We start from the raw sequence: 16,878 nt of genomic DNA on the forward strand, positions 1-16,878 counted from the left end.
AGCGGAGTGTGCACTGATATGAAACTTCCTGGCAGATTAAAACTGTGTGCCGGACCGAGACTCGAACTCGGGACCTTTGCCTTTCGCGGGCAAGTGCTCTACCAACTGAGCTACCCAAGCACGACTCACGCCCCATCCTCGCAGCGCACACTCTGCTGCAGAGTGAAAATCTCATTCTGGAAACAACCCCTAGGCTGTGGCTAAGCCATTTCTCCGCAATATCCTTTCTTTCAGGAGTGCTAGTTCTGCTCGGTTCGCAGGAGAGCTTCTGCAAAGTTTGGATGGTAGGAGATGAGGTACTGGCAGAAGTGAAGCTGTGAGGACAGGGCGTGAGTCATGCTTGGGTAGCTCAGATGGCAGAGCACTTGCCCACAAAAGGCAAAGGTCCCGAGTGCGAGTCTCGGTCCGGCACACAGTTTAAATCTGCCAGGAAGTTTCATCACTGCATGTTTCTGACAATGGCCACAGGAGGCCAAGTGCAGTAATCTCGTGTCGGCTAATACTTGTTGTTGACGGCAGTAATGCCCATATTACTCGTTGCCCTCAAGCTCGTGTTTAGTACTACTCCGTTCTGCCTCAGGATTTTTTACGTGGAAGTGTCAGTTGTACTTTAAATGTGATACAGTTCTGTACGGGTAGGTTTACTGACGAATAATCGGCCCTATTTGGGTTCACTGAGTAAACTGGAAGAGTGATATGACACTTCTACGTTAAGCTGTTCTCAACCACATCACAGCACTTTTGTATCAGTGTGAGGGATGTTGCATTACTATATGCTACTAGTTTTACATTTTGATGGTTGCATATTAAAAGCTTTTCACTGTTGGAAAGATATTTTTATAGAATATTTTGGATTAAAAAACCATATAAGTCATATTACATTATTATTCTGTAACAAGTTGGTGGATACTGTGGTCTCTTATCCCCACTGAAACTTCAAAATGTTGTCAGCGGAGTCTGGGTTGGTCTGGTATTAATAGGTCTATTACTTAACTAAATCTAAAGCATTACGGCAAATAGGTTTGAAGCAAAAATTCACCAATATGCACTATATGATGAAAAGTATTTGGAATAATGGCAGCCCATTCTTCTGCAAGAGCCAAAACCAGAGAAGGTAGTGATGTTGGATGATGGAATCTGGAGTGATGTCAATGTTCTAACTCATCCCAAAAGTGTTGCATTTGGTTCAGTTTGGGACTGTGAGCAGGCCAGTCCATTTCAGGACAGTTGTTGTCCACAAACTATTGCCTCCGAGATACTGCTTAATGACAGGTTGCATTGCCATCCTCATACAGTCAGTCCTTACAGACCAATACCCTTAACATCCCTTTGCTTCAGAATTGTTGAACTTATTCACAGTTCAAATATAGTGAAGTTTCTTGAGATCAAAAAGCCACATTCATGCAAAACTCAGATTGCCCATGTTCATACAATATCCTGCAAACTATGGATGTAGGGCAGCGAGCAGATTCCTGAAAAGTGTTTGACGTAGTTCCCTGCTGCAGACTGTTAAAGGTATGAGCATACAGAATGAGTTCTCAGATACGTGTGTGGCCTGAAGACTTGTTAAGTAACAGGACCCAGTTCGCTGTCCTCAATGGTGAATGTTCATCAGACACAAGGCAGTCATCAAGAGCGCCAAAGGGAAGTGGGATAGGACGGGGCTTATGCTCTGTATATGTGACTCGACAGACAGACGAGCGGCAATTTGCAGCTCTTTGCTGATGATGCCGTGGTGTGTGTGTAAGTGTGATCGTTGAGTGATTGTAGGAGGATACAGGATAATGTAAACAAAACCTGTAATTAATCTGATGAATGTCAGCTGGCTTAAAGGAGGAAAAAACAATCCAGTAATGTTTGAATACAGCATTACTAATGTGCTACTTGACACAATCAGGTCAGGTCTATTAAATATCTAGGCGTAACACTGCCAAGTAAAATGAAATGGAACAGCTGTGGGATTGTTGTGCATAAGGTGAATGGTCAACTCCAGTGTGTTGAGGGAGTTTTAGAAAAGTGTAGCTCATCTGTAAACAAGGTCCAATGTAAGTACAGTTTTGAAATTAAAAAAAGACGTGCTAAGATATCTCAATAATTTTATTTTTACATGAAAGCCTGTACCTTAATCTACGCACTGATGCTATTACAGTCTCGATTCCTCCTTGTTTACGTTGTGTACTGAGTGTTTAAGATACCTCCGATAATTGTGAGTCCCACTGACAGTGAAGTACGGACTGTTACAAGATTTCTTAGTGCTAAAGGCCTAAAAGGGCTCAATATTCATCGTGAGGCCTGTGCAGTTTACAGAGAAAACATTATGAGTGATGGAATGGTAAGAAAGTGGGTGAGAGCATTTAAAGATGGCCGCACAAATGTACATGGTGGACAACGGAGTGGGCGTCCTTAGGTCATTAATGAAAGTTTGGTGCAGGAAGTGGACAATAAGGTGAGACAAAACAGGTGCTTTACGATTTCCTCCTTGTGGGATGATTTTCCTAATGTTTCTCGTAGTGTCTTGTATGGAATTGTGACTGAGCACTCGAATTACCGAAAATTGTGTGCACGTTGGGTACCGAAAGTGTTGACGGATGTGCACAAAAGCAAACGTTTAAACAGTGCATTGACTTTCCTGGAGCCGTACCGCAACGATGGTGATGATTTCTTAAGCCAAATTGTACGGGCAATGAAACATGGGTTGCCTACGTCACAGCAGAATCAAAGCAACAGGCCATGGAAGTTGAGCAAGGGCATCGTTTTGCTGCAAGGCAATGCCCGTGAGCTTGTGGCGAAACATAAAATTATTGAGATATCTTAGCATGTCCTTTTTTAATTTCAAAATGGTACTTACTTAAAAAAACACACCTCGTAGAACACTAGTGGAACTAATTCTCGAGTACTGCTCGAGTGTCTGGGATCCCCACCAACTCAGATTAAAGGAAGACATTACAGCAATTCAGAAGTGGGCTGCTATATTGGTTACCGGTAGGTTCGATCAGCACGTGAGTATTATGGAGACACTCTGTAAAATAAAATGAGAAACCCTGGAGGGAAGGTGGTGTTCTTCTTGAGGAGAACTATTGAGAAATTTTAAAGAATCAGCATTTGAAGCTGACAGCTGAACGATCCTACTGTCGCCGATATACATTTAGCTTAAGGACCACAGAGGTATGAAAAATTAGGGCTCGTACGGAGACGTGTAGAGTGTGGTTTTTGCCTCACTCTATATGCGAGTGGAACAGGAGAGGAAATGACTACCAGTGGTACCGTATGGTGGTCCGCAGGTTACGTAGGTGTAGATTATATCAGTACTGCGTACCTCTTTTGTACGCAGTACACAGTGCCGCAAAATGTGTTTATATCATCCTGCATTTAGCATTACCTTAAGTGGACTACGAGGACAGTACCCTGACTAGGAAAAACATCCCCGTACAGTAACACCATCACCTTCGTGTTTCACTCCTCCACACTATAGTGACGACAAGTGACATTCTCCAGGCATTCGACAAATGCAAACCATTCCATCAGACGTCTGATGGTTATAGCGACATTCGTCACTCTGTACGGCTCATTTCCTGTCGTCCGTCATCCCACCGAATCAGTCTCTACACTACTTCGACCGTCGCTTGGCGCCGACTACAGAAATGTGTGTGGGTTATGAGCAGCTGCTCGACTGTTGTACCCCGCCGTTCTTTTTAACTTTGCATGCAGTCACTGTGCCAGCTGGTAGCACTTTGGAACTCACGAGTGGTTCGTGCCACTAGCAATACAGGACGTTTTATGACCACTGTAAGCAATGCTCGATAGTCCCAGTCGATCGGTATGTGAAGTGTGCCTGGACTCTGTTTAGCTTTGGTTCTTCCTTTGCATTTCCACTTCACATTCGTGTCACTGACTCTTGACGTGGGCAGCTGTAGAAGGGTTGAAATGTCTGTGAGGGATTTGTTAATCATGTGACATCCAGTGACTAGCCAATTGCTCAAAAGAGGAAAGGCCGCTGGACCTGATGGGATACCAGTTCGATTTTACACAGAGTAAACGAAGAACTTGCCCCCCCCCCCCCCCCCCCCTCCCCTCCCTCTTGCAGCGGTTTACCGTAGGTCTCTAGAAGAGCGTAGCGTTCCAAAAGATTGGTAAAGGGCACAGGTCATCCCCATTTTCAAGAAGGGACGTCGAACAGACATGCGGAACTGTAGACCTGTATCTCTAATGTCGATCAGTTGTAGAATTTTGGACCATGTATTATGTTCAAGTATAAGCGTTACGGAGATAATAAACTCCAGTGCAAGACTCTGCAGGAGAGACGCTCAGTAGCTCAGTACGGACTTTTGTTGAAGTTTTGAGAACATACCTTTACCGAGGAGTCAAGTAGTAAATTGCTCCCTCCTACGTATATCAGGCGAGGAGACCATGAGGATAAAATCAGAGAGATTAGAGCCCACACAGAGGCATACTGACAACCTTTCTTTCCACGAAGAATACGAGACTGGAATAGAAGGGAGGACCGATAGAGGTACTCAAGGTACCCTCCGCCACACACCGCCAGGTGGCTTGCGGAATATGGATGTAGATGTAGAATGTTTGATGTCACTGAGCTCTGCTGACCGACCATTTCTGCAGTTGCTGCTTCTCTGCTAACAACACAATATTCCCCAACTCCTTTTATACAGGCGTGACCACCTCTCGTGACATCTAGCGGTCAGTTTGTAATGTTCACCTGCTTTATTTCTCCATTGATAGTCCTCGGTGTCAATGTACTGCATTGTTACATTGGCTGAAAAATGGGGGGGGGGGGGGGGGTGGAAGTTTTACACTGACTGTTGTAAACAATGTAGCCAACAGTTGCATTCACTGTTCACAAGCCCCGCCCCGCTTAATATTGCACAGTTATATGAGCAGTTCACTGTTGGTAAATGTAGACAAGCCTCAGTAGGTTGCAGTCAAACATCAGCATACTGCTACAGTAGTTTGCTGTTGAACATCTGTGAACAGGAAGAACCTAACCACACAGTTCGCAGTTGTTGCAGAATAATAGAATAATAAGGTACATGTGACACTATTTCTCAAATAACTTGAACGGACATTGATATTGTTTTAAACATGGCCTATTTGTGTTACACTAATTCCGCTGTTAAGTTAATGCATTGTTGTTACTCCAACTGATATAGACTTCCCATCTGATAATCGGCCATGCACTGATTGTCTAGAGACCAAAAATCCATCCTTTATATATCCTCACAGTAATAGTTACTGAAACTATACATTGTTTGATGTTTAATTTACAGAAATTACAATTAAAACGTAACTCATTCAATTAACTGAATACATAAAAAAATTCCTTCTTTTTAACAGTTTCTTCTACCAAGTTAGGCTGAATTACTTGTTTATATAATGAAAGTAACAGATAAACAGACAATACTTTGAACAAACCTGGTTATTTTGGAATTAGTTAAGGGCTGGCTTTGCTAATGTGTTTTAAAATGGAGCCAAATAAATACTTCAAGAATCCTAGTAGTCCTTTCAAATGTTTATAATTAGTGCAGAATTTATATTTGTTTATGAGTCAACAATAGAATCTAAGTCACGAAACAATTACTGATTTCACCCTGTAACAAAGGTATTAACTAGGAATAGTCAAAATAAATTAGGAAGTTGAGTACATACACAAAACTAAACACTAAATTAGACCTGGTGCTATATTCCTTAAGATTGAGGGCCAACCTTTCTGCTTTATGGAATTGCAGATCCTTGTGCATGTGCTCCACCACACACCGTCAGGTGGCTTGCGGAGTATGGATGTAGATGTGGATGTAGATGTAGATGTTAATGGTAATTAGGCAAAAATGAAAAGGAGGCAGATGGCAGAACAAGAGAGGATGTAAAGCTATCCCAGCTTGCTCTGTTACAAGTTCCACTTGAGATAGGGGATTCGGGATACTTTTAATTACGGATAGGAATAAGTGTATTACAAGCACACTGCTTAACAGTTTGTATTGAATTCATGTCAGTACTGCACTTTTTATCTGTCACTGTGCATGCACCAAGTGCGACATTTGACAAATAAAGTTCTGTCAACTTATGGATATTACTATCCACAGATTGTACCTGTAGTGCCAGGGAATAAGCTCTATTTTTTCAGGGGGTTGAAGACGTTTGCTATGTATCTAATATTACTGATGACATATGATGGTACAGTCTTTCATGTACAGGGCATCTCTCCTAATAGTTGTTAGGTGCAGTTTCCCTTGTGTTTTAGCAGATATTAGCAATTTCATTTTTGCAGTGTGTAGTTGGAGTCAGCCTAAACAAATACTGCCCATCACACATGTTATGCAACATGCCATATCAATGGGAAGTGTCAGTTTGTTTCCCGTTACAAACAAAATGACGTTTAAAATGAAATTTTACGTGCACATTCAATAGGACAGTGCCAAATTATTGTAGTGTAGTATTCGTTTAATTGATTTATATTAACAGCGACAGTAAAACATGAAAAATAGAGAGTTAGCACTGCTCTGTCCCCCACTGACTGCTACTGCCTTGCAACAGTGCTGCTCAGTCACTGTTGGAGAATTGATTACTCTTCCTATTTTATGGTCTCTATTAATAAGTATCGATGAAATGAATATTGCACTACATTAACTTGGGACCACTCTATCAAATGGGGATGTAAAATTGCACTTTAAAAACATTTTGTTTGTAACTGGAATGAAAGTGATGATTTCCATTGATACTGAGCATTGCATGAAACACGTGGTGAACAGTATTTGTTTGGCCTGATTCCAGCTGCACATTGCAAAAACAAAACTACGAAGATCTTCCAAAGTACCAAGCAAAATGTACCTGAGAACTCTTGGGTATAGCTTTCTATGCAGCAAGACTTAGATTCATTTGTAGTGAAGTGCTATGTCCTTTATATAAATTACAAGAAACCCCATTTTCTTGTGCACATGTCATGAATGTTGCAGATTTTTGAGAACAGAATGTGTCCCTGAATGTGTGTCGCTTTTTCTTCGGAACTGTATGTTGCTACAGCTGTTAATTGAGAATGGGCCAATACCCAAAATCACAATCACGAGTGAAGAAATACGATACCAGCTGACGCAGAAACTGTCGTCATATCTAAACTGAAGTGTATATTTATTCTAGTGGTGATGAAATACAAGCTCGTGCATTCCATTCGTTCACACATCATGTTTCCTAAATCTCATTATGGAGGAAAGTCTTTAGGCTTGCGAACAACTCAAGTTATACATTAACAAGCAGAAGCAACTACTTCCAGCTGTTTCTGGGAGTGTAGTTAATTAAGTACATGTTTCATAGATAATATTCATGACAAATATTATGATTTGGAGAATGTCAACTGATGAAACAGGCTACATACATAATTTACAAATTATCTGTTGGCTTCTGTCTTGGGCTCTTTGGTTGGTGATTGTTTCACAATTTTGATGACATTTCAGCGGCACAATTTGCTGATATTGTCGGAGCTTCACCCTCAACTGCTGAAGGTGGACTAGAGTTGAGCTGAGGGCTGCAGATTATGTCTACGTTTTGCGCGAATGTCTGAAGGCTTTCTCCCTGGTCATTATTGCCACGGTTCTCCCCTTGTTACCTGCAATGGTCATTCGCTGAAGCACGGGAATCCAGGATCTTTTTACTTTGAGCCTTTCCTCTTTCTTATTGAAGCTATTACCATGTCCTTTCGGCAAATTTTACTATGCGGTCGGTCTTGCACAGTGCATGCCCTGCCGTGGCTGATTTTTGCACCTGTCCCAACCCGCAGTGCTGTTTGTGTTTGATGAACCTGGTGTTGATGGATTATGCAGTCATTCCAATATAGACTTTTCCATGTGTAGGGCGTATGGGGTATATTCTTGACGTCGCTAATGGAATCCATTTTGTCCTTGCTGATCCAAAACACCCTTTGATATTCTTGTTTGGTTTGTAAATGATATTTATGCCTTGCTTGTTGCATTATGCAGTGTGGCGATGTTTGATAGAAAGGCCTTATCTGATATTTCTATTTCTGACATATCCCTTCACCTGAGTTAGAAAAGAGGGATGATTAAAATTCTTGAAACACGTGCGAGGTGAGTATGTGAGCCACAGCATCACAGAGATGAGGTGCAGCACCTGGAAAGCCTTTTGCAGGAGCAGTGGGTATTCTACCAGTTACATAAGAAGTGTCACAAAATCTAACACTCAGCAAAGTGACAATACAGAAGAAGAAATGTCTGGTATGGCCTTCCCTCTATACATTCCTAGTATGACTGATAGGACTGGCCATATTTCACACAGACATAACATAAAGACTACATAAGAACTGAACCAGAAGATCAAAGAGTATCTAAATTTGCAAAGGAGAAAAAAGACTGCACTTGCTGTGAGAGGAATATGCCAAATATCCTATCAATGTGGAAATGTCTGTATTGGAATTGCTGAATGATCAATAAACACCAGGATAACCAAACATAAGCAGAATTTCAGGTTGGGACCGGTGGAGAAATCAGCTGTGGTGGTGCATGCATTAGGTGAGACCATCCACATAATAAAATTTGCTGACACGGTTTTTCTTGCAGTGCAAAAAAACTACCACCCCAGTTGTTCAGGAAAGGTATGTAAATCCTCTAACATGACTACAGCTTCCACAAGAAACAGAAAAACCTCAGAGTAACCAGTAAGAAGATCCTGGATACCCATGCTGTAACAAATGACCATTGCAGGTAACAAGGGAAGAACCACGGCATTGGTGCAACAATGCCAGCCACTCGTGCTGGGAAAATATCAGAAAAATCATCGAAGAACCCGAGACGGAAGCTAACAGGCAGCCCGTCAAAAAGGGGGCCACCAGAGGCTCAACAATTGTGTACATATAGCTTACTTAAAAAGAAAGTATGGCTATGTGCTGTAAATGGCTAATTACTTCTATTAAAGAATTCCTCTGTGGCATAGAATGAGTTGTTTGGGAGAAACATCTTCAGTGTACATTTGAAAACGCATCGGCATCTGTCAGATGTTTTATTTCCGTGGGCAGATTGTCAAAGAGTTTTAGAGCTGCAGATTTCACTCTCTAGATTCATTAAAGGGTAATGCACATCCTGTGTGTGAATATCTATATTGTTCTTGAACTCAGATGAGTTGTTCGTAACAAATGCCATAGGTGAATAAATGCACTGTGAGGTTGCGATTAACATTCCCAGCAGCATAAAGAGATGCCTTTGAGAGCCTATAAAAATTATTTTCTTGTGTCCAATGAATACTTTTTGCCTAACTGAGGAGTTGCTCCAGAATATTAAGCTGGAAGACATCAATAAATGAAAATATTCAAAATATGATTTTATAACTGCCAGTTAATCTTACGGCAAAAGTAGCTGACCGTAAACATTTTGGTAGAACTGCTGTATGGTTTTCTTCTGTTTAATTTTTCATCACTTTGCACATATAAGAACTTATTGCTTTCTTCCATCTATTATTTCTTGTTTGTATACTAGGTTAATAGGGAGCGGTACCCTTTTGACCATACAAAATTGGGTGAGCTGCATTTTGTCAAACTTAAAGGCTAGCCCATTTGTGCGGAAGCAATCATTAACTTTGACAAATCACTATTTACTATTTTCTCTTTGAAGCTTCTTTGCTCAGCTTCAGAATAAGGCTTATATAATGTGCAAATGAGACTAATTCTAGGTCCTGAGTCAAATGCAAGAAGCAGATAATTAACAGATCAAGAATGTTAGTGGGCCAATAAGTTAACCTAGTGGGGCTCATATTGTAATTTCTCCCCATGCAGATGATGTGGGGTCTCTTTTTGTACTGCACAACCAACCTAGGTAACTTTCTCTGTTGTTACTTGTATAAGTTCTAAACCAGGCGTGTGGTGATCTATATATTTCATTAAAACTTCTCTTTTCTACTAGAATATTGTGACTGACACAATCTAGTGCCTTTGATAGGTCACAGAAGATCCCAGCTGGTGATATTTTGTCATTTAAAGATTTTATGATGTGTTCAGCAAATACACAAATAGCGGACACAGTAAATGGTCATTTTGAAATCCACACTATGATTGGCTAAGTATCCCATTATTACACAGGTGGGTGACAGTCCTGGAGTACATTACCTTCTCAACATCTTCAGAAAATGGTGCAAGGAGTGATACTGGGCTGTAGCTATTGAGATCAATGATACCAGTTCCATTTTCTTGTATACTGATGCATTAGAAGCTAGTCCCCAGTGACTCTTTTCTTGATATTGTTTGCATGCGGAGATTCTGAGTATTATTCTTTCTATCTCAAGTATTCTATTTGTGCAGTGAGAAGCCATGCAGCACAAATCATCACTTTAAAATGAATCGTGGCATATCACAGGAAATAAGACAAGTCTCTTGCAATAATGTTTGTAGGTTTTGTGAAGGCACAATGACTGTCCACAGACTTTCAATATTAAAAATATTAAGAAATTTTTGACATCACCCAAAAGTAATCAAATTGATAGAACTCACTATAATTATAATTATTATTATTATGTGCTATTAGACCCTGCTAGATCCCTCAAAGGTTTATGATTCAATTTACTGAGTCTGCATGCAACTCTCATTTTTTCTCCATGAAGTGTCTTTCTCTCTTCAGTACATTTTGTTCCTGTTTTGTTTACAGTCTCGTTCTCCGGCTGCACTTCCCAGCTGTCAATGTTTTGACTATATGAGTTTCTGCCTGAGACTTCCAGGGGATTTATTTATATCCTCACTACATCTTTTTTTTGCCTTGCATTATCTGGAGTATAATTTTCAGTCGTTACATGCGTGTTAAATGTTGTGGGCAAGTCTATCTGTTGAGTGTGTCCATAAAATTTTAACTTTTTTTCTGATGCCTGCCATGATACGGGACAATTTGCTGCTGCTGCTGCTATTGACAGCTTTTTTAGTAGTAGTCGCAGTAGTAGCAGCAACAGCAACAGTAGTGTTCTTTAGCATATTTAATTATTATTCAGTTAGTGGTGTAGTGTGATTTTTCCATGATCATGTAACTTTGTCAGAGGGGCCAATTCTAATAAAACAAAATTATAAAAAATAAATTTACTTGTCAGTTAAAGAATATGCACAATATTTTGTGGAAATGGGTGATGTGAGAAGAGCTTCCGCTCACTGGTGAAAATTAAATGTTGGAATCTGACACTTTTTTTGTGATGCATCTTGCATATGATACCCTGTTGTGTCACATTTTCAGCAACCCACTGCTAAATGTGCACCCACTCTGCTGTTTCAGTACAAATGTGGAGACAAGGGAGGTGCCTCCCTGGGGAACGAGGGCCTTCAGGCGGGGGCAGGTGCCAGTGCGGTTGCAGGGGTGGGGGAGCGGGAACAGCTCCTCGTGCAGCACGGATCCGCCACCGGCGACTCTGTGTAAGTCCCAGCGCATGTTGTAACTGGACGCAGAATTAATTAGTCCTGTAGCTGCCCGAGGTTTATTAATCATTTTACTCTAGTGGCATATTAGCTTTTACTTTTAAAGTGCCCAATGTTTTCCGAACAGTGTTGCGGAGTTCTTCACTCCCGAGACAGGTTCTATTCAATTCTCACCACTGGTCTCCCCTGTGAAAGCCTCTTCATCTCTGCAGAACAACTACAATGTACATCCATTTGAACCCACTTGTTGTAGTGAAGTTTTCGCCACCCTACTACTACTTGTATCTCCTACAATTGTTTCCAGTAGCGAATTAATTATTCCTCTGCACCTTATTATGTATCCTATCAAGCTAAGTAATCGCGAAAGCATTACAGATATGATAGATAAACTCCAGTGGAAGACTTTGCAAGAGAGACACTCAGTGGCTCCGTACGGGCTTTTGTTGAAGTTTCGAGAACATACCTTCACCGAGGAGTCAAGTAGTATATTGCTCCCTCCTACGTAATCTTGCGAAGAGACCGTGAGGATAAAGTCGGAGAGATTAGAGCCCACACAGAGGCATACCGACAGTCTTTCTTTTCACGAACTATACAAGACTGGAATAGAAGGGAGAACCGATAGAGGTACTCAAGGTAGCCTCCAACACATACCGTCAGGTGGCTTGCAGAGTATGGATATAGATGTAGATGGCTTTAGGTTTGGTGAATGCTCGGAGAGCACTATCTGCTATTGCACGTAGTGCAGACGGTGATGTACTGACAAGGTGATATTATGGTATTGAAATGTTTTTCACACTTAAGAAAAGGCTGTGTACGGAAGGATAAGAACACACTGTACATCACTGTGTGCTGCATACAGCAAAGGAACAGTTCTGACAAGGAACCCCCAAGTGCAAGGTCGCAAGTTCAGTCTTAGTAAGGCTCATTTGAAAGTGTTTTTAAGAATTGTGACAGGAAAAATAGTAGCTGCGTATGACTCACCGACTCACCACGTGCATGATGAGTGTACAGGAGGTGCAGGGATCAACATTCTATGAGATGTATCTATTATATTTCATGAAATGGACCCTGTCAACGTTCGAGATATCTTCAGAATAAACAGTGAACACCAAATGAAAAGTGGCACACCACAGTCGTCACTGAGGTTCGCACCATCGAGATCAAAGGCGAACTCCTAGGAAGGTGTGAGCTGTGCAGAACATTTAGCTGGGTATCCACTCTTAAAGAACACATATAGAATCGTATCAGTGCAATGGGATAATGAGAACTGACGGAATGTGATGGCGAAGCTATCCTTTAAGATGTAGCTGCGGATAGTGCAATAATATGTTTTATAGGCACGGAAAAAAAAAAAAACTTCTAGAAGCTGAATTTGTCCAGTGGTTCCAGGTGGTACGAACTGCAATGTCACACACTTTTCAGGAGGGGCAGTTTGCTGTGCAGAGTTTAATTTTTATAAGACGACCAGGAATTGAGCAAATACGAGCTATTTTCACTAGCTATTGGCCAAAATCAGTGTGCGTACCATAGTTGTACTCCTCTTACAAAACCCATTTTCCCACTCTTTCTTGCTGTGATGTAAATATTCCCTGCTGCCCGCGCACACGAGGAGCAGTCACAGGAGGCAAAAAAACCTCCATTTTCTCACAGCACAATAAATAATTTCCAATCGATTTATCGTCCAAACTAATGGTCGGCATAATTATATACGAATGCGTTAAGATGTTGATGTTTGCTGATCTCAGTACAACTCTCTTGGTAACTGTAATTTCCGGGGTTCCATTCATATGCATTTCCTCTTCAAATTCTGACTGGTCAGAGTTGAAAAAAAATTCATTACTGATTGATGAAATAAATTTGTTTATCTCATCTACAAGTTTTTGGGCCAATTCTGCAGTTTGCTCTGCACCGTCAAGTTGACGCTTGTTTGAAATTTCATTATCTTACATGTTCCAATTCTGTAGTACTGTGTGAAGTTACGAAACCATTCACTGCTTCCCTCAAAATCACTGTAATCTATGTCAGGCACAGTTTGACGTGTGTAACATAATAGGTCACTGTCGTGCACATCCTGTAAATTGTATCGAGCATCCTCGAAATGTGCAAACACCAGCTTTTGTAAGAAGTGTGCATTGTCCCTTGAATATCTGTAGTTTCTCGTATCTGTTACACGGTCATATTGCTACAAGCTTATTCAAAATTTGTTCTGAATTGCTTTTTACTACACTGCAGATCATCTTCCATACACGTAATTATGTGTAGTACACACACCTTGCACAATGGTTCTCCCTCACTATGTTTAATTGATGACAGGATTGGTGGCTCCCTGTCTGAAAAGGATGATAAACTATATTGCTCAACACCTATTTCAGTATCACTTTGCCTCGTTAAGCACGTATCATTATCACTGTACTCGTCACATACACTGTCCACACAGTCGAGCGTATATGACCCTCGTCAAGCAGAAATGCTTTCACACTGTAAAATTTTCTCGGTTCCTTTCTGTCGAAATGTCAACTTTGGCAACTGTCGTTGTCGATATGGTGCAAAGTTTGCTTTGTTTATCATTGCCATTGCACTGCTCTGTATGAGTAATATTAGCACTGTAGCTCTGTTGTGAGTTATTCATTGGCTAAGCAGTTCAGCTGCACTTCACAGCTTCATGCTGTGCTCACCATTGGATATCTCCAGTCGCTACCACCTGTTGCCATAAGCAGCCATTACTGCGGTTGGACGATAGACAATATGCAGGGTGTCAAATGCCATAAACATCATTTGCCTTTTGTGACCTCGCACTCGAAGTGGTCCTTTTGAGACTTTGATCAGCATGACAGTGCAGCCTGTCATAAAGCAGCATGTATACTTCACTCCCACACCCCAGCATGCAACATCACTATCTTCTCCAGTTTCAGCTGTTTAAGAAGAATGGACAGTCAGTCCTCCACAGAGATTCAGAAACCTCATTGAACACGTATGCAGTAGAGTTCACTCTGTTACAAAGGTGAAGGGTGGGCACACCCTACATTAATATCCACTAACATGTATCTGGGTACTTTTTGTCTGATATTTTGTGTGTGTGTGTGTGTGTGTGTGTGTGTGTGTGTGTGTGTGTGTGTGTGTGTACACGCGCACGCACTTTATCTCAAAAAGGAAAGCTAATGAAGTTTTCAGCCTCATTTGTGCACCTGTTGACAAGTTGACACCTTTACTGTTTGTTGTGTTATTTTTAGAATGTCACTTAGGATAGATAACCACAAGTGACTGTTACCGAGTTATCTTTTGCAGTGCGGCGGACACTTCAGCTGAGGGGTCGGTTGTGGACACGACACAGGTGACCCTCCTGGGCTCCGACATGGCGTCAACGACCTCAGAGTAGCCGTCGGAACCAGCCACTATATGTACGGATGCGGGTACATGCCACACGATGCTTCCTCCTCCTCCTTCTCCTCCTCCTCCTCCTCCTCCTCCTCGCATTTCTTTCTGCCGCCGGCACCGTTGTGCGTACTACTCCTCCGGCCACTTCCCGGAAATGGCACACTGTCGCCGTCAGAGAGGGAGAGGTGTGGTTTTGTTTTCTAAAGTTTAAGTGACGTGTATTATAAAGCGTAGTGTTAAGGGTAGCGTATTTATAAATGTTTAATTTGTACGATGTTTCTCTTCTTTGCTTTTTGCCATTTTTTTCTGAACGTAGTACGGAGTGACGGAGCAGAAAAGACAAATTTAATTTTCTAAAAAAAATTTAAAAAAGTGACAACACGATAGTGTCTGGGAATAAATTACTCGTACAGTGATATTAGTATACTTTGCCTAATTACTGTAAAGGAAGAAAAGTAATAGTGGAACAATATTTAATGTAGCGACCCTTTTTATTTTGTTATCGATTTGTCGGGAGCGGCTGCCCGTGTCGCAACTGCACCGCAGTGTGCGCCACTGTCAGTTGGCTGTGAGCGACTGTGAAAGCGACTGAAGCGTAGCGTGCGAGACCGAGATTCCACTTTATTTTTTATTTGTCAGTAGCAGTGTAGCTACTGTTGGTCACTTTAAGTGTCTCGCCTAGCAGTTCTAAACAGATAAAAGTTTAAACAAACACTATTGCTGGTTCTGTATGACACAGATGTCCTGTGTGCAAATGAAAAAAAAAGAAAAAAAAAAAAAGAGAATCAATTGATGGTACCTGAAAATAACTCTTCTTGTAAAAAATGTAACAGAAAATTATAATACAAAACGCTGTTTAAACCGACAGGTTTTATTACATTTCCATGTACACTAATCAGTGTCTAGAATAGTTTCCAAGTACAGTAGTTATTCTGCATTCCATTAGATGTCAGGCGGAGGGAACAAATTGTTGCACCCTTTGATAGACTGCGTTTTATAATTTCTTGTGATTATTTGTGTTGCTGATCAAAAACTCCTGTAATTGTATCATCAAGTGCTTTGTGGCCAATAATTGTAACGGTAGTCGGAGTCCAAACAAAACATTGGGAAAGCCTGGAATAAATAGTGTCTTATTCACCATTTGTCCCTAGATTACTTGAATCCCTGACTCACAAATGACACACTTTCATCCAGGTTGATAACCTGAACTTGAAATTATAATAAGAAAGGGAAAAGAAACACGTGGGAGAAACTCTGGACCAAATTTGGTTCTCTCTTCATTAATTGATACAGTAAGAATGGAGAGTTCCTTTTTAATATGCTCCAGAAGTGGGCGGGATTTATAAGGTACCTCTCTTTAGCCGAAGTCTTCCAGAATACAATCTGGCTATCTCATTCAGTGTCCAATATCTCTTTGTGTGTAAACGTGTGCATCAGATCCAGGCTGTGTGAAGGAGGAATTGTTATGAGTTTGATTTGTTGCAGAACTCTGCAGGATTTAGATGTTGAGCTTTGGATGCCTTGCTCTAACTGCACAGTACTTCAGCAGAGATGAAGCCTCTTCACATTTTTTGTGTAGCCTGGGTTCGACTTTTCTCAGATTCGAGATAGTGTTGGTAAAACAGTTTTTTGTTTTGATTACTCAATTATCTCAAGATAAGAGCTATTACAACACTATTTCAGTGTTTACGTGGCAGTACACAAACATACACACTTAATTTTTTTTAGTAGTTACATGATGTTTGCTTACTCCATGCAACATCTCTCTTCAGCTGGTAGGGACTTCATAAGTGTGTACTAAGTCATCAGCAACACAAATGAATCTGTGTCATGTTATCAAAGGGAAAACAGTTTGTTCTCACTATCTGCAAATATAGATCTTCTGCTCAGACTGTTCTTCTTCCCTTTTTCAAAAAAAACAAAATCATTGCTTTATAACTGTAAACACAGGGTGAAACTCTCCTGTTTGTTATTGATTTTTACGGAGATTTTATGGAAGTATATAACATTTAGGGGACCACCATAATTTGTACATCCCAGCTTTACCATGCTGCTGTGGCAGTCGCCAACAATGTATGGAGACTTATTTTTTTGATCAGAGA

At 41.0% G+C, this 16,878-nt stretch overlaps 1 protein-coding gene across 1 annotated transcript in view; it reads left to right on the forward strand.

Annotated features, from left to right (window-relative positions):
• Positions 1-15,492, forward strand: part of LOC126427952 (protogenin A-like) — a 438,352-nt gene extending 422,860 nt beyond the window's left edge. Inside the window, exons 19-20 of the mRNA XM_050089841.1 lie at positions 11,262-11,398; positions 14,687-15,492. Of these exons, the coding sequence (XP_049945798.1) occupies positions 11,262-11,398; positions 14,687-14,777 (228 nt within the window). The 3' untranslated portion in view covers positions 14,778-15,492. The remainder of the gene's footprint in view (positions 1-11,261; positions 11,399-14,686) is intronic.
• Positions 15,493-16,878: the final 1,386 nt, after the last annotated feature.

The sequence above is a fragment of the Schistocerca serialis genome, chromosome 12, assembly GCF_023864345.2.
Source record: "Schistocerca serialis cubense isolate TAMUIC-IGC-003099 chromosome 12, iqSchSeri2.2, whole genome shotgun sequence".
Classification (NCBI taxonomy): domain Eukaryota; kingdom Metazoa; phylum Arthropoda; class Insecta; order Orthoptera; family Acrididae; genus Schistocerca; species Schistocerca serialis.